This window comes from Sus scrofa, chromosome 10 (assembly GCF_000003025.6).
Source record: "Sus scrofa isolate TJ Tabasco breed Duroc chromosome 10, Sscrofa11.1, whole genome shotgun sequence".
NCBI classification, from domain to species: domain Eukaryota; kingdom Metazoa; phylum Chordata; class Mammalia; order Artiodactyla; family Suidae; genus Sus; species Sus scrofa.
Genome location: NC_010452.4, coordinates 56,363,799 through 56,384,982, shown reverse-complemented (window position 1 = coordinate 56,384,982; position 21,184 = coordinate 56,363,799). Strand labels below are relative to the sequence as shown.

The 21,184-nt window shown below is 43.0% G+C and overlaps 1 protein-coding gene across 13 annotated transcripts in view; it reads left to right on the top strand.

The window, feature by feature from the left end:
- NRP1 (neuropilin 1) overlaps nt 1–21,184 on the top strand; it is a 150,160-nt gene that overhangs the window by 45,850 nt on the left and 83,126 nt on the right. For 12 of the 13 annotated variants that reach the window (XM_021064971.1, XM_021064977.1, XM_005668176.3 and 9 more), the window contains 2 exons: nt 12,447–12,628; nt 18,926–19,153. In XM_021064971.1, coding sequence (XP_020920630.1) covers nt 12,447–12,628; nt 18,926–19,153 — 410 coding nt within the window. The remainder of the gene's footprint in view (nt 1–12,446; nt 12,629–18,925; nt 19,154–21,184) is intronic. The other variant, XM_021064978.1, reaches the window with a different exon arrangement.

Below are 21,184 nucleotides of genomic sequence, written 5' to 3'. Positions count from 1 at the left end.
TACGAAGTGGATTCCCTCTCTGACTTTTCATTATTGTTTCTGACCTGTGGCTAGTGCAGAGTAAGTGACTTTTCAAAAGAGCGCATAGAAAATTCTTTCTGACCAGCACAAGTTCCATCTCTATGGTGTAATAGATGGGTATGTGATCAATGAGATTGGCATATGTTAGGTTAAACCAAGTTAAATCAAGGTCTCATACCCACTTCTCAGAGCCTGTGTATTGACATAAATTGTAGAGAGTCACAAAAGGAATATTGTGACGTGCAGCTTCCCCAAATGTTTTCTTTAAAAAAGCATTTCTTTTCCATGAAGCATTTCATAAGACACATTTTTAGGAGCCATTTCCTATGATTTCTGCTTCCTTCTTTAAAAAAAAAAAAAGGAGCAAACAACAGATTGGGAAGTGTTGAAAACAACAAAAATATCATCTAGGTAATTTGCCACTACAAGAGGAAAAAGCAACCAGAATTAATGAGGTATGTGAAATAATGGGATATTTTTAAAGTAATACAACAATTTGAAGAACTGCAGTGTTTTAAATGTTCCCCCTAAAAAGCTTCTCAAAGGCTGTTTTATTGTGTATTTGTAAGTGCGCATTTATTCGCCCCTAAATCAAGAATTAACATACTGGAACACCCCTTATTCTTATCTCTCCCTGTGACTTTATCAATTCTCTTAGTAAACTTTTATTCATAGGTAAAGTGCCATGAACTTTAGCCCTCTATATTAAGAATGTTCAAAGAAATTCGGCTGTTTAAAGAATGAAACGTTAACATTGTTTTATGTATTTTGGTTTTTAGTGACAAAAAAGTCTCCTTTCCTTAGGAAGTAATTAGCTAAAGTAAGGAAGATGGGGTACAGCCTTTTTTCTCTCTTGCTCACCTGTCTTGTTTTTACAGCTGTGTCTTTAGTATTATCAAGGGGAACTTTTTATACCTTTCTCTAGCTTGGGCTGTGCTTAGGAGAAGAGTGTGTTTGGAAATGCTCCTTTTATGCGACGTTTTATTTTAGCTACCTTGACCGTATTCCTGTTTCCTTTCTGTTAAGCTTACCATAAAGATATCTTGGGGTTGGGGAGGACTTTAGATGGTGGGATGAGGGCTGTGTGATCTCCTGGTTGGGTTAAATCCTTGCTTGAACCACAGAGCCATTTCTGCAAGCCGACTCTTTATGGGGTCATATGGTTAAACTCAGCAAGATGGCACTTCTGCTCTTAGACTACCGGTAAAGTTTATGGCCCCTGCTTTCCTTTCTTCTAAACACACCATTACTCCTCAAGGTCTGTATATATCATGAGGCCACCTAGGTCATTAAAATCCTTTCTTGTCTCTATGAGCTTATTCCTAACACAGAGATAGATAAAGGCTTGCTTTAACCCAACTAATTATTCAGTCTGTAAGGCAAGTCAGTGATAAGAAAAAACACATAAACTAATGTTTAGGCCAATTACCAGTGGTTCTCTGCATCTTTTTGTTTTTTAAACTCATACACGTGTTGTAGCATAGACAAAAAACCCTCGTTGACATTGGAAATGTTTTACAGCCACGATATGTTTCTCATTATGTAAATTATTCCCTGTGTCACAGATTGACTGGAAGTTACAGACTATATCCTAAATTAGTAAGGCTAGTAGTAATCCAGTCATCTGTAGTTGATACACCTTCTTTTGGACTTCATAGAAAATTAAATAATGAAAAAAAGGAAAAAGGACGAATATCCTAAAGCATGAACACTTCAGACGCTAAAGGTGACTTACAGCAAAGAGAGTGATTTCAATAAACATGGGAGATAAAGGAAAGGGAAAGTCTCTCTGTGACGTGACCTGTTTTTCTCCTGTGCATTTCATTCCAGTGTCATAAATGCATCAGGCCCATATCAAAAAGCTTCACGTTTCTTGGCTGTGGTTGGCTTAGTGGTTTGTACCTCAAGCAAGCTTTGAGGGTCTGCTGAACAGCATAACATGGTTTTGATTTGAGTCAGGGCCAACTGCCCGTCCTAAAATTCAGCTCAACCTTCTTTCTCCACTGGTGTCACTAAAAGGAAGAGACATTGAATCTGTCCCTAGACCCATTTTTCTTCAGCATCTTTTTTGCTTTCCACTTTTGCAGAAAAGGTGGGTGACTGTTACAGAGGAAGGGACTTCCCCACTCCAGAACGAATACTCTCACTTATCTGATGCTGAAAAAGTTCCACTGTAATTACTGCAAAGAAGGAAAGGGAAAAAAAGCCTTAAAAAAACCCCAAAAAACGAGTATTTGCTGACTTCAGTTCCTGCAGCACTGATTAGCAAACTACCTAGATCCCCACTGAATAATTACTAATTCATCAGAAGGATTTTTTTTTTTTCCTTAACTCTTAAAATGAGTACACGAGGTCCTATAATCTAAAAGGGAATTATGGCTTTTTATTTCTTTTTCCAGAGGATTAAAAAGGAACTTTCGGACTATGATCTTGCTCTGCCGGAAGGCAGAATTGCTGCCTTTCCAGAGCCGGAAGTTGCACCCTTGTGCATCCTCTACACCAATTAAGGGGGCTTTTTGAACAAATTCAGTACTGCATCCTGATAGCACTGATCCAACTACAGATCATTAAATCAAGTTGGTGCATCCGTGGAAACACTTAAAAGGATTTAGTGAGTTCTTTTTAAAAAAAAAAATATTGTACTATCTATATAAATTGATTTATTTAACTCCATTATTGACTAGCTTTAATTGATTGATATTTGGTGGAAGTACTGGGGAAAGACCTACTGTCCTTCCAAATAGCACCTTTCAGAAAATCAGTTTACATCATCTCGAGAGGACTCACCGTCTTCTGAGTGATAGATCCTTGGGAGGATAACAGTAGCTCAGCTTTCTGCACTACCAAACTACAGTCTTCTTGACCTGGATAGACGGTATACCTTTTGGAAAACAAAGCCGTGCTCCATTTGGTTTTCTGTACATTTTGTCTCTTGACTTCGCCCGCATTCCAGCCTCCCTAGAAAAGGAATGTCAACATGCGTAATTTCGCTGAGGCCTCCCGCTCACCCTGCAAGGTCATTCTCATTTTGTCCCTTTGGCAGGTGAGCAGCCGAGGCTCCCAGACGTTAGTGTGTGACACTCAGCCGGTCAGTGAGAGTATGAGGACTCTAAAGGTGGGTCGTCCCACTTTGGCTAATTTGACGGATGGCCAGGCAGGTGACACCTCCTGCCCCACTGTTCCCTTTGAGACTTGGTGGGAGGTCAAAGATGGCGGCACGTCTTGATCGGTCAGAGGTGCCGAAGTGAGCCCTGATGTTCAGAGGCGACCCAAGAACCCAGTTCTTACCGCCTCCAGCTCAGTCTCCCCTGGACCATGTGAAAGAGTCCATTAACTTAAAAACAAATTATCCCCCTTAGAAGGCTGAGAAAAGTGGAGCAGAGCAAGAAGAGCCGCCTTTCTTTAAAACAAACAAACAAAACCCCAAACTTAAAGATACAAGGATATAAAGTAAATAAGAAGGAAGTAAATGTGGCCAAGACGCCCCCTCTGTCACTTTTTGATGGCTGGATTAGCAATGTAAACCCATCTTGAGACAATCCATTGAAAGTAATTCTTTTTTTTTTTCTTCCCTGAGAACAGTGGAAAGTTGGCAAGAAGTAAAAATTTTCTATGAAATAGGGAGGCGAACAAGTTGTAAATGATGTTAATATCTTCCAGATGGCACGGTTTTACTTGGGAACTGAATTTATTGTAATTAAAGGCATGTGAATTTTTCTATAAATACTGAACTTTGCAAGTTTGACATTGGAAGACTCATTACCTCCAAGCGTAGAGCATAGTTGTTTTAAGGGAGGCGTTCCTCATCTTCCATTTAAAATGCATCTTTGGATTTCATAATCATAGAGCTATTTTCCCGTGTGAAGGATTTTTTATCTTTTGTGCCAATAAATCTTAATTATAAAGTGAGATTCCTCAGAAATGAGAAATTCAAACTCCAAACATTTTCCATTAAAATTATATATATTTTGACCATTATTTTACACCACATGTCTTGAATTCTTTCATATATTTATTTTTGAATTAAGCGATTATCACTTTTCTGTCTCTACACATATGTGTTGGACAATCTTGGAGTATCTGTTTTTGCTTCGATCAGGAGAGCATGAGCCTTCCATCAGAGCCCTGCTTTCTTTTCTTCAAGTGAGGACCATGGGCTCAGGGCTTCCAAACCAACAGCCAGTCGGAGCTGGGAGTATTGAAATAGCCGCCTGCCTTGCTCCAATTTCCCATCCCTGCCCTTCATCTTACCTGGGATCCTCTAGCCTTTGTCCAATCAGGTGATGTCAGTGGACCGATCGGCTTTGTATTGCAGCTTCCAAACTCATGTGTCCATTCATAGCTTGGTCTGGGTAGTTAGGCAGAATCCCAAGATCCTCAGCCCGTGGTTACACACGCCCTCTTACAATTATCCAATCACCCATCAATCTAGGGGCTGCTGTACAGGGATTTTGCAGATTTAATTAAGTTGCCAAATCAGTTGATCTCAAGAAAAGTGAGGCAATCCTGGGTCAGCCTGACCTAATCAGGTGAACCCTTGGAAGGGACTCAGCTTTTTCAGAGGAGTTTTGAAGCATGAGAGGAATCCACTATGAAGGAAAGTCTCTGTGGCTTTTTTGAAGCTGGAGAGGGCCACGTAGCAAGGAACGCAGGTAACTCTGGGGATCTGAGATCAGCCCCCAGCTGGCAGGCAGCAAGGAAGCGGGGGCTGCGGTCCTGCACATGCAGGAAACCGAATTCTGCCACAGCGATGTGAGCTGTGACAAGGATGCAGAGCTCAGGTGAGAATATGACCCTGCCGACATTGGATGTCCATCTTGTGAGACACTGAGCAGAGACCCCAGCCAGGTCAGACCTGACCTGCGGACTCAGCTAGTGAGTGTGTGCTGCTTGAAGGCCTCTGTTTGGGATACCTAGTTACCCAGCAGCAGGAAACCGTCTGTTACTGGTTGGATGATTATCATCTCAGTTTCTTTCCAATTGGTCTTGACCGGCCATGCCCCTCTGCCACTTTCATACTCCCTCGCACAATCACTGGGTATCCCTTTATATTTATGTAGTGAAAACCATTTACTATTGCCTTTTACTCCAGCAAAAATTTTCCCTCGATTTTTTCTTCACTTTTGTAATACCTCATTTTCTGGGACTGTTCGCTCTTGTACGTATTACTATGTTATTATCTAACCTATTAATCATCCATTTTCTATGGCTGCAATAAAATTATTGATATTCATTATTATGGCCCTGAGGTGTTACAAAAGTTTAAAAATGAAAAGATTAGCTTTATGAGTTTGATTGTACTCTGGTTATTTGAGCAAGGGTGATCTGACTGTGACACATAGAGAAATCTTTATTCAGCTTTAATCAGAGGATCCACATGGGAAGGAGTCAGGTGGACTATTCAGTGTTGGAATTTCCTGAAGGAGAATTATCTGGAAGCCTGTGGACTGGTAGCATGGGTAACTCCACCCAGGCCTTTGAGGACAATGACATAAAACAAAAGACAATTTTGTTGTTGTTGTTCCAAACGAGGTGAGATGTTTGATGTCCCATTTATAATCAGCAGAGTCGGATGCTGGAAAGATGCTTGGGCTAAAGAACATGCAGCAGCCACTGTGCCGAGCTCCCTGGTCCTCTGGCACCAGGCTCTTCCCAGCTCTGTGGTGGAGGCCCAGCCAGCCAGCAGCCTCACCTGGGACTTCCTATGCTCACCTTGAAGTTGGGTAGACAGTAGACCTTCAGCTGGAACCAGAGTTTGGGTGATAAGATCAGTCAAGGAACTTGAGGTTGAGGCAGAGGAAAGGCCACTCAAATGTTAACCTGTTACCCCAGTAAATGCAATTGCCCAGATCTCACAGCTAGCCATCACCCCCCACCTGCAAAAACTGCAGTGATCAAAAGACTAGTGCCCTACATTCCTGCTCATAATCCACAGAATGTGTACAAGAAGAAAAAAATGTCTATTTGAAAAAATATATCAGAGTTCCCACTGTGGTGGAGTGGGTTAAGGATCTGGTGTTGCTGCAGCTGTGGCGGAGATTGCAGCTGCAGCTTTTATTTGATCCCTGGCCTGGGAACTTCCACATGCCACAGGTGTGGCTTGAAAAAAAAAATTAATAACTTTAAAATGAATTAACTTATAGCATATATATGTATCTTTAGGAAAAATATATGACATTATTTTAATGAAGGAAACATTACTTTGTAAACCTTGAAATAACCTTTAAAGGGGAATATGACAACATAACAAACAAAGCAGCATTCAGTTGATGGCACAAATGTTAAAATTCTGCACAAATTTAGATGACTTTCATAGGAATTGGTATTTGACCCTAGGCCTGGAGCTGTAGGGACAGGAGCCAGGTCACGGCCCAGCCTCTCTGTTCCCTATAAATGCCCAGGGGCTCTCTGCACTGTGTCCCACTCAGGCGCTTGCCCCTCTGGTCTGCAACTAGGCTTTGCCAGCTCCATCCTGGGGCCTGAACCATCTGGTGCCAGCCTGGGGGCTGCAGAGGGTCCTGTCCCTCCCACCTACTCATCCTGGGGAGGCAGGCTCTTTACTGGAGCCATCTGTGTTCAGGCTTGGAGTCCTGACCAGGGAGAGAACAAAATCACAGCTACCTGTCATCCCCAGGCCTAGTTCTAGTGTCCAAGCTGCGTTTGGGTTCTAGCCACAGGTTCCCTGGACATCAGCCTGTCCTGGAGGACCAGGACACCTCTGGGAGGAAGCCCATTCAATGCCACCATCACCTCCACTGAAACTTGCAACTCATGCAACTCCCGGAAGGCCAAGAGCTCCCTCCCTCTCATCTCTCTCTCTGGTCTTTCTCACACACACATGCACACCTACCTTTGCACACACCAAGATGTTTGGATAGCTCTAAGCACACTGCCGAGAAAAATATCAGTGACGTATTAGTTGATGTGGCATTTTCCTAACAGCAATGCCAGTTGAAAAAGTGAATTACTGGTTGTTCATGACTAATTCTTAAATAATAAGACACATCCATTTCCCACCCGCCCCCGCCCCCCGCCCCTATATGTATGAAAAGAGAGTAACAAGAGTAGATGTTGGAATCAGATAGTGCCGCCAAGCAGAAGGTATAGAAAGGGTGCTAATTATTTCCTGCATGTGTCTCTCACCCAGCTCTTGCCCTTCAGAGATGGATAACTGCGCTCCTGGCATCACTGTAAAAAGACTTCAGTAGATAATAATAATCCAAGAGGACATTGTAACAGGGAAATTACAATGGCAGGTGTTAATGCCAGTATTTCAGAAAGTATGAGAGCAAATCTGATTCATTTTGACTTTCTAGTACTCACCAGAAAAGTATATCACGTAGAGAGTCTCATTGATTCTGTCTTTTTTTTTTTAAAGCAAAGCCTTTGAGTTATTTCCAAGTAAAGCATCATAAAAAATAGACTTTTCTGATCAAGAAATTTCAGATTGTTAAGTAGGCAATAAGGTATTGATTTGTGACTTTATGTGGAGGTAGTTAAAGCCTTTCAAAATAACTTAGCTGATTACAGAGGAACACCTGTCCAGTAAAAATTTTGAAAAATACAGAAATAAGAATAATTAAGAAATAACCTCACTGGTTAACTCAAGATAAACACTTGTTAACAGCTTGCATATTTCCTTCCTGTTCTTTTCCTGCAATATGAATCAAAATGGATGATATACTGTGTGTAGAGTTTTATGTTCTGATTTTTCACTTATTTATCATAAGCATTTTTCTTTTGTTGAACGTGCTTTTTAATGGTTGAGTAATATGCCTCCATATGAATATACATAAATTCTTTCTTATTTTCTTCCTTCCTTTCCATTTTTCCTTATTATTGTGAAGCTTCAGACAATACCTTTTGCATATATATTTAACATTATTATAGATTATTTCCTTTGAATAGATTTTATTAATGTTTTTACTACATAAGAGGCTATGAACCTTATAAGGCTTTTCATATATTTATCTTGATTAGAACATTGCAAGCCCGCCAGAGCGCTTAGGGAGTGGGTCATGTGAAATCTCATGGAAATGCAGGTGCAAAGTAATTGGTGCCTACTGGTTCCATCACTGTATATTTATATATCCAAATCCTCTTTCTAATACTCTGAGGAAAAAAAAATCCATTCTTTTCTGGGGAAAAGGGAAGGTAATTCTTAGACAGCAGTACAGTAATCCTTTACAGCTTGTTAAATTAGGTTGTTTTTGTTGTTTTTTTTTTTTATTGGCCACACCCATGACATATGGAATTTACTTGGCCAGGAGTTGAATCTGAGCAGCAGCTGCAACCTATGCCACAGCTGCGGCGATGCAGCACTTAACCCACTGTGCCAGCCTAGGGTCAAACCTGCACCTCTGCAGCAACCCAAGCCACTGCAGTCAGGTCCTTAACACACTGTGCCACAGTGGGAGCTCCTTTTTCTTTTTTCTTTTTTTCCTTTTTTCTCTCCCTCACTCAGACTCCCTCTCACCCTCCCTCATTCCTAGAGCTTATTCAGTTGGGATAGCTATTAATGCCTTGTGTAAAATAAACCAAGGATCCAAAGAAACACATTTTTGCAGGTGAAAATTATGCTAGCCAACATCATCTCTCACTCTGGTTTATGATGTCAGGGATCGGATTTCCCCATTATTAATGTACCTTTGCATGCGGGAGGGAGATCCTCTTGGAAGGAGATTAAAAAGACACCATTAGCTAAAATCCCCCTTCCTCATAACTTGAGAATGTCCAGAAGCTGTGAGGGGTTGGCCCACTAGCTCCCACCCAGACAACACCCTGCAGAGGATTCGTTTTTTCCCATTAACGGGCTTCACCCTAGAGTCAGGGGTCATTTGTACTCACAGGAGAAACCTGACTTAAGGAAAGTGTGCTGTTCGTCTGTTTACCCTACATACCTAGAAAGCCTCTCAGCGGGCTCTGTAGAGACTGAAGACATTTCTCATTCTCCCATCACTTTCTCCCTACCTTGGCCATTTTCCTAAAACCATAACTCAGACTTTCCAGAAGAAAAACATAATCTCTGAGTAATCCTTTCACAAGTTCTTAGAAGGAAGTCTTTATTCTTTTATCACTCTTATGGGAAACCTAACTCGTGGTTGCTACTAGGATTCAAAATGTTTTCACCACCCACGTTTACCCAGGTAGGGCGGGGATTGGGGGTAGGGGCTTGGGGGTGGGGTGGGCTGTACTGTGGAAGCAAGAAGGGCAGCTTAAGAAGCGAAGCCTGTGCTTTCAAGCCAGGGGTACTCCTGAGAAGAGCCACCCAGGGTCTCACACCCAAAAACTGAATCCTAGGGAACGTGTCTTTACTTATAAGAAGTTTAGGTAGAGAAATGGTTGCATCATTCCCAGTGAAGGTAGGCTGCTTCATTCACCATTATTAGTGCGGAAAGGGACAGCTTTAAGGTAGAAGATTTAAAAAGAGAGATGGGAAGGTAGCTAAACCCATATGATGTTAACCCTCCCATGATGATTTTTGGGGAGGGGAGGTCTCAGGAAGAGTCCCCCCCCCGCCCCCTGCTGCCCCCACACAGGTGGGTGGCACCCTTTGGACCCAAAGGCATCCTCCTCATCAACCTGGAACATTATTTTTCTCCAGCAGAGCTCCAAAGAGATAAGACGGGTTCACTCTGTGACCCCTCCTCTGGCTTTTATGAATTAGATTCCCAGGACTCCCTCCCCAGCTCTCCTCCCACTGCTGGAGCTTATCGAGCGAGGTGGGTGCCTCTGGGCTTAACTGTGCAGGTCTCCGCTACCCAGACTGGGGATCTTAGCATCCCCAGGAACGCAGTGGCAGCAGCAACGGAGCAGTACAGCCGGCTGGGGGATCGAAATTTGCAAACTCAGGATCCTGGGCCTGAGGCCAAGGCAGGCTGGGTGCGTTGCTGTGGTGACACATTTAGTCTCTGGGGAGGGATGCTGGCATACCAGCTGCATTCCTGGCACCACGTTTGCCAGCAGAAACTTATGGAATGGAACCGGTCTCAACTCCAGAGGGAGAGGCGAGCTGCTTTCTTAACTTCCTTGGCAGCATGGCCCTTTGCAATTTGTACGCATACACCCTCTTGGATATTTGCATGAACTGCTTTCTGTGATGGATTTGGGGCCCTGTTGGGAGGGTACTGTGAAGGGAAGTGCTGAAATGCTAGCAGCATCCCAGTTTATAAATGTATCTATTGTCTCCCTGAATAATTCCATTTTCTAAAATTGGCCCTTAAGATGCAATGACTTATCTTTTACTGGGTAGTGAGTCTAGTCCCTCTGCCCCTTTTAAGAATAGCTTTTATTGTTGCCAAGAGGAAAGCCCGGTATTTACTAGTAGAAGATAATGTGAATTAAAATCCTAGCTTCCTCCCCCATTGAAATTCCCTTGCACTCTATGCGCTGAGTTCTCGCATACCTGAGAGAAAAGTCTCCTGGCAGAAATGCCCTTAGTTCTTCAGAATGCCCGACCTACCTCTCTTATTTGTGTCTGGAAGGCAAAATACACTAGGATCTGGCCACTTAGTATTCAGACCATGTCAAGATGCAAGTAAAAAGCCTATATAGTAGAGCTGATGCACAGTCGCCAGACCAAATTCAGTCAACAGTTCAAATCACAGTTAAATTATAAGTGAACGTGGGGAGAACCATGCAGACCTGTCTAGTCACCGAAGCAGCAGAGATAAAAAGAATTACTGCGTAAACGCCAGCTTGAGAGGCTTTCATGAGCAGAGAGATGGGTTTCTTTCCAGCTGCCCTCAGTGGACTATGAAAAGCCAGTGAGGATTTTGAACTAAGGCTGCCTTCCTCCTCCTCCTGGTCCTCCACTTTTGCTCCTCCTCCTCCTCCTTTGTCTTTTCTTAACATGCCAAGAAGCTCCCCATGAATAGAGAAACAAACAGTTCTTCTGTGTATCTCCATCATGTTGGAAAGGGACCGCGATGCCAGCCAGTGGCCAGTGGTTACTCTTGAAGCACCAGATGCAGCAGAGGAAATGCAGTTAATACAATAATTCACATATGTTAATGCCACATTCCATCAATGTCAGCTTTATTTTCTTCGTGATATACACAAAGCTGGCACACAATTTTAACTGGTGAGGTAATGTCATCTTTAATTTAGAGAGCCTTTAGCTGTCCACTTTAACAAGCATAGCATCTCTGCAGTTGTCTCGTGAGACTTTACATAAACATCAGTCATATGTCCCGGACAGTTTGAAAAGGATTGCTAAGGAGGACACTGGTCATCATGAAGATTCCCTCACTTTGATGTCTTTTAAATTGCCAGGGACAGTTTATGTTAGTGCCATATTTTAGCCATTACTGAAATTAATATATCCCAGGACTTTCGGACCAAGTTAAACACAGGAATAAAGATGTGAAATGAATGGACTGTAATATTTCCATGTCAGTTCTAGAAGAAGTACGAAGACAAATCAGATTATCTGGCTCCTAGGTGACTTGGCAAATAAAAAGAAAAGACAGAGCAAGACACTAAGAAATACAGAATGCCAGACAAAGTTCTTCCTGTTTTCCTGGGGGATGTTAATTTATTGGAGATAGAATTTTCCACCTTTTAGAGATAAAGAAGTTCCAAGCATATGCATTACCTCGGTACCATCTTGAGAGTGACATTTTACTGCCATCGTCTCTATCATTTGTCTCTTCAGTGTATTATTATTAAGCCTGAGTTTAAAAAAAAAAATCATCTCACTGTGATGGTTTCAAGGGTATCATATTTCCTTTTCAAACAACAATATTCCTTTAAAGATTCAGGCTGGTAGGTATAAACAGAGTTACTTTGCATTTTTAAATCAACTTTTTTCTTTGCAGCAATTACGTTCTGCCATTCAAGTGTGTAGTTTGTGGGGAAGACGATCTGTGTTTTCAGCAGAGTGGGTGCTGAGAGAGGTTTTCCCTAAGAAGCCTGGAGTTTGGTGGAACTGAGTTAAATGGTGAAGAATCTGTTTATTATTCCGTAGCCATATGTTTAGAGGGTCGCTCACAGAAATCAAAGTATTATTCATGGAGAGCTCCAGCCAAGGAGACATTTTGAATTCAGCAAAGAACTTCACAGTTTGAAAAGAATGCGTAGCATTATGTATTGACACCCCACCACCACAGACAAAGGAACACAATTTAATAATAGAGAATTGTGCTCAAGAGATTTTCCTTTTTCTTGTTAATTGGTTACTTTAACTGACATTGTCTCCAAATATAATGGACACCATTATTCTTAATAGTTCTGTGTTGCCAGATGATGCATACGGACGTGATGCAGTCCATTTTAATTCTTTCCCCCTCTCTGTGAGATGCAGCAGTGAGTGAAGACAGTGCTTTTTCTGCCGGCCGCCTGTGGTGGGCGATGCTGATTTAATTATTGAAATGAAGAGGGCGTGTCTCGCTGATGCGGTGGTTCCTTCCATCTCTGTGTCTCAGGTATGACTACGTGGAAGTCATCGATGGAGAAAATGAAAATGGACGTTTATGGGGGAAGTTCTGTGGAAAGATCGCCCCTTCTCCTGTCGTGTCTTCAGGGCCGTTTCTCTTTATCAAGTTTGTCTCTGACTATGAGACACACGGCGCAGGATTTTCCATACGTTACGAGATTTTCAAGAGGGGTGAGTAACTTGCAGTAGGACAGGCGTGACTAAGTGCTGTCCCATGATCTCATGAAAGATAAAGTGAAAAGAAAGACGAGAAGTAATGTTTTTCTTTTGGGTAAAAAGTCACACATCCCCATTACGAAAATGTTGGAAAATACGCTAAACGAAGGAAAATTAACCCAAATGTATGGAGCAAGTATGTTTTTAAAACTTTGAAAATGTATTTCCAGTCCCAAAATTTCATCGTTCTAATATGCTGACCTGTGATATAATGCATATACGCCATAAAACTCTTTGAAGAGCTTTTATTATCATCTTCAAAAGTAAGTTTCATCTACTCTTCAAGTTTGATTTCTTTTGTTAACAGTGCATGCGTCCCCTCTTACCTGAAAACCAGGTACATCCTGTTCCCTTTACTTTTGGTAAAGTTTGACACTGATAGGTCCCAGGAAAAGCAAAGCAGTGCTCTAGCCTGTGAGTTTCTAAAGCAATTGAAGAAGAGGCTTTTTACTATTGAAGGGATAATTGGAGAAAGAACTTGGAGGAAACAAAATAGCAATCAGTGCTTTAAATGGCATTCCCCGCAGGAATTAAATATCAGTTGTCCCCTCCAAAATACTCACTTACTAATCTTCTGTTACAATAGTATATGGTGGGTATATAGTATATACACACTTCTAAGAATGTAGAAGTTTTGAGGCGTTAAACACCGGTATCAGTCAATTGATAAACAACATATCTTTATCTGGATCTCACTGTTTTTCACAACAGGCTGTAGATTCCTGCTATGTGTTAAGTTCAGCTTTCCCTTTTATGTTGACATTAATGTGTGGGGGCCTTCCAAGGACAGAGGCTCAAGATCTGAATGTCTTGTCCTGGAATATAGGAGAAAGAGCTTTGTTTAATAGAAAAAAAATATATAGCTACACCAAATACAAAAGCCTAGTCTTTTGAGCCAGTGACAACTAAGAATAACAAAAAGAATTGTAAGCATTTCTGGAAACATTGGCACAACTTCTTTAAATTTCAAAGAAATCTGGTACTGCCCTGTATACTTATGGATAGACAGAGCTTTCTTCAGAAATTCAACAGAGCCCGTGCTTAGAAACCCTAATTTAGAAGAAATAACAGCAGATTTATGACATCAGTATGTTCACATGATCATATATGTACATACTTCCTTGTGTTGAAAGCTGTTTGACTTATATGGATCATATTGTACATGTATACGTATGTACACAAACACACACGCCTGTATTTGCTTGCTTGCCTACCTGAGGCAGCATCAAAGAAAGAAGCTGTCAGAAAAGGAGGCAAGAATAGCTTTTGTTTCCAGTGTTTCTCAACGATCTGAAGGTGGTTGACAGAGAGAGAGAGTGAGCTCCTGCCCCAAGTCATTAGGAATTCTTCAGCCTCCTTCCCGTGACCTTGGCCCCTCACTTCTCAGTCTTGGGTGCACCGGGATTTCCCTGTCCTGCTCTCCAGTGCCAGCCGTGAAACATCAAGCCTCTCTTCATCTTTTTCTTCTTGCCTCCCTTCGTCCAATATGGCTTCCGGTTCTTTTGGATTTTCATCCAAAGTTTTCAAAGTCTCATGGCTCCGGAAATTTCAAATCATGGTGTTGGACATCTGAACCTGATAGAGTCTTGTCAGTCAACTGCTAAGGAGAATCCCAGCTTCCTCTCCACATCCACTGCCATTGACCAAATAGACCCAGTCTGCCCTTCTTCACCTGTTCTCTTATTCTACACATGGCTTCTCAAACCACTGACCCAGACCACCTTTGGCCGGTGTCTGTTACCTGTCAGGTCAAGCCTCAGTGTCCTCTGAGGTCAAGCTCAAACATTGCCATCAGCTGCTCCTGACCTTCCCGGCTTCACTCTCACAAACCCACTCTCTGGCTCCCTGCCCCAGGATGGTGCTCTGGGTGAGGTCCAGCAGACCTTGATGTGAATTTTAATTCGGCCACTGTCCACCAGTGTGAATGTTCCTCATTTGAAAAATGGTAACGGTATGTAGCACAGGCTGGCTGTGAAAATCAGTTGAAATAGCCAGTGCCTGTCCCTGAAGATGGGTCAGTCCACTCTGGCCGTTACGATTATGAATAAAGCTGGTGCCTCCAGATTTCACAGCCCTCCCTTTCTTCTGGTTTAAGCCTCTTAACCTCCATGGAAACTTGGCTCTAAGCTTATTCTTAATTAATGTACTTTTTATTTTCCTAAATTTGTACCCACTTTGTCCCCTATGCACGCGCACACACACACAAATATTCACACATACATACTGCCTGTGTATATACACACACACAACTACATTTCACTAATATGTTTTTCCTAAATATTTTCATATTTATTCATGTGTGTATACTGCATTTCCCAACTAAATCAGTACCACCTAAAAAATTCAAAGGAAACATTTTTCTTTCTCCCTCATTGCACATCCTGTCGTCCTTACAGACACTCCACACAGAGCCATGAGCTAGTGGAATTCATTTAGGCACACAGACAGGTTCATGGACATTTTTTCATCCACAGCCATGGAATAATATTGTAGAATCTCTGTTGTTTTGAAAACATGATACTTCTTCCAGACTGCAGCAATTTCAAGTTTCCCCAAAGCACATAAATTAGACGAATCATGGTTGAACCAATACATTAATCTTTCACTTGTTGACCTTGAGTCTTTCTGGCAGCAGATCACAGGGCCATTTCTGCATCCCCAGGGCTGCATTTCTAGAGGACCACCTTTGCCTGCCAGTGGTGGCCAGTCCCTGCCTCTCCCCATGCCTCCTGGAGCCCCCTGGAACCCCTGATTCTCTTCCAAGGTGCCTGCATTCCCCTTCTACATAGCTCTTCCCAAATGCTGAAACTGTGGGCCATCAGCCCGAAAATGATTCCCATTCACCTCAAGGAGTTTCTCTGGGAAGCACCAGCTGGCCCACCTCCCGCTCTTCCATGGTCCTTCTCTGCGCCTGGGTTGTTCAGGCCCAAATGCTGGGAGATGCTGTGGCCAGTTCCGGTGGGTCTCAGACTGAGAACAGCCTTGGTCCCTTCATACATCGTTTGACTGGGAGTCTGAATATTTAATAATAATTCTACAGAGGATGTCTTCATCCTTATCCCTACCCACCCGTATGGTCCTTGACAACGAAACGAGGGCTGCCTGTGACTACACAGGTCGCTCCCCGACTCACAGATAATGTCAGATGGTGGTGTCGCTGGCCCGAGACACTGCTTGTTCACCCCTCACACCAGGAGCCCGCTCACTCCCAGGCACACGGGGCGGCTGGCCCTCACGCCTGTTGCTGGCCTGGGTGTTCGCCACAGGATGCTCCAGCCCACTCCCACATCGTCCCTTCTGGGGAGCACTCGCCCCCCCGGCGGCACGTTTATACCACAGTGAATGAGGAACCGGGTAAAACAGTTCTCGGGTATCACTGAGGCAGTAGGACCTTGCAGAAGGTTTGAGCTTGAAAGAACGTCTTTTTGGTGAGGGGCTTCATTTTTTGAAGTTTTATTGCGGTATAGTTGATTTACAAGGTGGTGTTAATTTCTGCCGTACAACAAAGTGATTCAGTTATGTACGCACATCCGTTCTCTTTCAGATTCTTTTCCCACATAGATGATCACAGAACATTGGGTAGAGTTCTCTGTGCTCTACAGCAGGTCCCCGTTGGCCAGTGACTGAAAGGACTCTTTTTTTTTTTTTTTCCCCAAATCCTAAAGCCCACCTCTCATTTGTGATGCATAGAATCTGAAAACCAGGAAGGTTAAGAGGCCACCAGGGTGACACTTCAGGTCGTGGTAAAGGCAGGACAGAAACTCAGATCAGAACTCAGATGGCGCTCTGTCCAGCTCTCTCCCACTTCCCCATGGAATGCCCCCAGCCTTTGTCAAAATAGCTTAGCAGATCTGGGCTAGCTTCCAGAGGGATCTGGTAGGACCAGGAGGGTACAGTAAAGGCACTAGAATTTATCTGGTTTTGAAAGCATGCCCTTAATTCCTGTGCTTTACTTTTTGTCTCTTATTAAATCTTAACCTCACCTAGGTAATTTTATCTGTTTAAGAAGGAGAAAATATTAGAAACTGCTTCAAATCCTGCTGTTGGCTTTGCCAGCCAAAGCCCCACGGAGGAAGCTGGAGAGCTCCAGAGTCACTGTTCCTCCATCTTGGAAATAAAATTCTAAAGGGTCCCCAATTGCACAGGTGTATTAATGACTTTGAGAATCAATGACTTCAGTCAGCATAGCCACGGTCGTCTCCGAGTCCACTGAAGGGCTTAGAAACATAAATGAGACAGCACACTTCATAATCTCTTTACCTGAAATTGACATGGCAGGATGCCCCATGTTAATAAATATATGTCACTTTGGTGTACAGCAGAAATTGGCACCACATTGTAAATCAACTGTACTTTAATAATAATTTTTAAAAGTCAAAAAAAAAACAAAAACATTTTAAACAGAATTGAATAAAGCAAAAATAAAAACAACCAAAAAGAATGGAGTAGATAAGCATTCGAGGCCTTCGAGGTAAAAGGGTGAGCCACATGGTGGAAGGCTTTGGGAGGTACTTTAATCAAGTCAGACCTCTACAGGCCAGGCTTATTGTACTGTCCACTAAATCGTCTTCGTCTGTGTCTCCAGGGCCACGGCTGTCTAATATGTGCATGGAGAGAAAGCCATCGTTTGGTTTTCTCAATAGGCTGCCAGATGCACTGAGGGGGAGATGCAGCTTACTGGCTCTTGCCTCTAAAAACACAGATCTGCTACTTAAATTTAATGTGTATTGATGCCTAATATGTTGCCTTTCGTAGTTGGTGCTTCAGAAGAATATTTAGTTAAGAACAGCTCAACAAGGAGCTCCCATTGCAGCTCAGCATGAGCGAACCTGACTAGTACTCATGACGCTGCGGGTTCAATCCCTCGCCCCACTCTGTGGGTTATGGATCTGGTGTTGCCATGAGCTGTTGTGTAGGCTCAGACACAGCTCACATCTGGTGTTGCTCTGGCTGTGGCGTAGGCCAGCAGCTGCAGCTCTTAATTCAGACCCTAGCCTGGGAACTTCCATAGGCCGCAGGTGTGGCCCTAAAAAGAAAACAACAACAACAAGCAAACAAAAGAACAAGCCCAGCAAACTTCTCTAATTAGCGTTGAATCCTGATGTGCCCTCAGAGGATGCCCATCCGTGGGACAACAGCCCAGAAAAAGAATTGTTGAACCAACAGTTACCAGATCTGCTCCAGAAATTCAGAAGGGTCCAGTCACCTCTGGTTCCCGGAAGAACCCTAAAAGCTCTTTGCAATCACAGCAGCCGAGGTAGCAGGCAGGGGCAGAGCTGAGAAGCTGGTGCCCCCGTTGGTGTGGGTGAGCAGTTTCAGTCGTGGGGTGAAGACCATGCAATTCAGTGCCAGCTCCACGCGCTGAAATTGTGGTCACTCATCCAGTCACGAGGCCGACTTGCAGTGTATGTGTGCACGCACTGGACCCACTTCCATCACAGATCACTCTAATGTGGCGTCTTGAGAACACGGAACCGTCGTTTACATCACGCGTCATAAATATATACGTCACACACACCCATCTGTGTATGCACAGATAGTGTCAGGATGGCCTCCTGTCCTGTGTCTGATACTTTGGCGAAGGTTAGGATGTCAACATTGGTATCAAGTGACTTTTAGCCCCAGGACCCGCTTCGCAGTTTATCATGCCCCCTCTACCAGCCACACTTTACTGGCACACCTGTGTCAACACCATTCGGAATGAGTCAGTCGCCCTGCATCCATGTACGAATCACCTTTCACGTTTAGTTTGTCAAAGAGGCAGAGGTCACATCTGGCCGAGTTACTGAGTCGCTGGTGTCGGAATCTGAAACCCCAGCTCCCTCCACTGAGTTCTCTCCCCTCGCCTTTGTAAATGTTATATTTCACCAATAAAGGGCTGTCAGCCTCAAGATTTAAAGATTTAAGCTTGAAGGGGCTATAATTATTTCTCTAGGGCTCTGTCGAGATTTCTGTAGCTTACTCATTCATTGTTCCCACATGATTTTGTATGTGTCATTTTTTTTTCCTCTGCAACAGCAGAAGTTTTTAAATTGCTCCACACAAATGGAAAACTAAGGTGAACACAGTGAATCTGAACATGACTTTTCCTCCCTATCACTGCTGTGAAAAGGTCTGAGTAATGAGTGATGAGGACAGTGTTTCTAATGATGGGCTTTTATTTGGCAGAGAAACTGTCTTTGCTCAGGTTATTTCTAGGTAAGGTCGTTTAAGTGGAGTTTTCACTTTGCTCCTTTTTGCTTTAACTCGCAGGTCCTGAATGTTCCCAGAACTACACGACACCAAGCGGCGTGATCAAGTCCCCCGGATTCCCTGAAAAATACCCCAACAGCCTAGAATGCACTTATATTATCTTTGCACCAAAGATGTCGGAGATTATCCTGGAATTCGAAAGCTTTGACCTGGAGCCGGACTCGAATCCCCCAGGGGGGATGTTCTGTCGCTATGACAGGCTAGAAATCTGGGATGGATTCCCCGATGGTAAGAAAGACAGGGAAACATCCCCAAAAGGGAAGGATCTGGGGTGGGGGTGGGGTCCTGGGATCCTCTTAAAAGCAGTGTGCCACCTGCATCACTTTTTAAAAAATAGTTCAAAAGGAGGAGGCAAAACAGTAAAGCCATAAAATAATTGAATCCAAAAAAAAGTAGTGATTTTCTTTTTGGGGGGAAGAGAGGGGTTGTTAACACCACTTTATTGTGGCAGTGGGTAGATAGCACAGTGCCCTCAAACCTTTAGGTTTTATCTCATTGTCTGATTATAAACTTCTCAAGAACAGTAAATTCTCACTCCTATCAACATGAGAATCTCTGTCAGCCTTCCCACACTTACCCGTATACGTATGTAGATACATATTTTTTCTTGTTCAGGTTCTTTGCCCTTATAGGTTATTTGAGAGTATTGAGTACCGTTCCCTGTGTTATATAGTCGATTCTTCTTGGTTACCTGTTTCACACCTAGGAGTGTGTATATGTTAACCCTCAACTCCTAATTTATCCCTCCTCTCAAGACTTTGCAATTTTCTAGTGTAATTCCTTCATGTTATAGGTAAGGAAACGGAGGCCATCGAAGACTACACAAGGCCGCATAGCTATTTTTGTGACACAAATGGGGCCAACCCATGGTTTTCCTGGCTAAAGTATTTTGCTCATTTTATGGCCTCGCCTAGTGGTCATTAATTCATAAGCTCATCAGAGGATGAGCTGACATCAGTTAAATCAAACCATTCACTTTGCAAATGCAAAGACTAAGGACCAGAGAGGTTAAGTACCTGCTAAAATTTTACTGGTGAAATATACATCCATTATGCTACCAAAACAATTAGAAATTTCGGAAAGGAAGGTGAGCATGTGACGTTCCTAATTTAGATGGATTCTTTGTTTGCTCTCTAGGGAATTTTTCTCTTCGGCAATTCAAATGGCCTCAATACGTCCTTCGTATACATTGTTCATGTCATCTAAATTCACTGTCCAGGGAGTTCCCGATGTGGCTCAGTGGTTAACGAACCCAGCTAGTAACCCATGAGGATGAGGGTTCGATCCCTGGCCTTGCTCAGTGGGTTAAGGATCTGGTGTTGCCTTGAGCTGTGGTGTAGGTTGCAGACATGGCTCAGATCTGCATTTCTGTGGCTGCGACCTAGGTTGGCAGCTGCAGCTCTGATTCAGCATATGGAAGTCCTCAGGCCAAGGGTCGAATTGGAGCTGTAGCTGCCGGCCTATGCCACAGCCACAGCAACAGCAATACCGGATCTGAACTCATGGCACATGGCAACACAGCTCATGGTAACACTGGATCCTTAACCCACTGAGCAAGGCAGGGATCGAAGCCACATCCTCATGGATAGTGGTGGGGTTCATTACCACTGAGCCACAGTGGGAACTCCTGTGTGGATTTTAAATAGGGTGGTCAGATCAGGTCTTATTAAGGAAGTGATGTTTGAGCAAAGAGATTTGAAGGAAGCCAGTGAGATAGCCATGTGGCCAGCTAAATGAACATTTTCCATTTCAGTCCTTGTGAATTAGAAGGTGAATGGCAAAAACACACACTCGAATTCTGAACAGAGGAAGATAATATCAAATAATTTGTTGCAGCTGCATTGCTTGTTTTGTGTTTAGTCTGGTGTAAGAGTAAGATTTCTCTGGAGAACATACTCCATACAGATCAGAAAGTGCAGCTTGGAAGTTCTTATGAATCAGGCAGTTAGAGATTTAGAGCCATCGATAAAATAATCAGATATTATTATCAAGATGGAGGAAAGGATATTTAAGTAAATCGTAAAGGAAGAGCTAGTATAATGGAAAAAGAGATTGGCTCTGTCTTTGAAATGACATTAAAATGATCGGTGTAATTCAATTTAGGTATGTTCCTCATCAGTAAACAGCACTGGAGAAAATCTGGGTTTAGAGAAAGCTTATGTTGTCATTGGAGCAAATGGGTGATTTATCATTAGTATGGCCTCTTCTCTGCTTTTTTGCCATATAAATAGAGTTATGATGATCTTATCGAAACTCCTT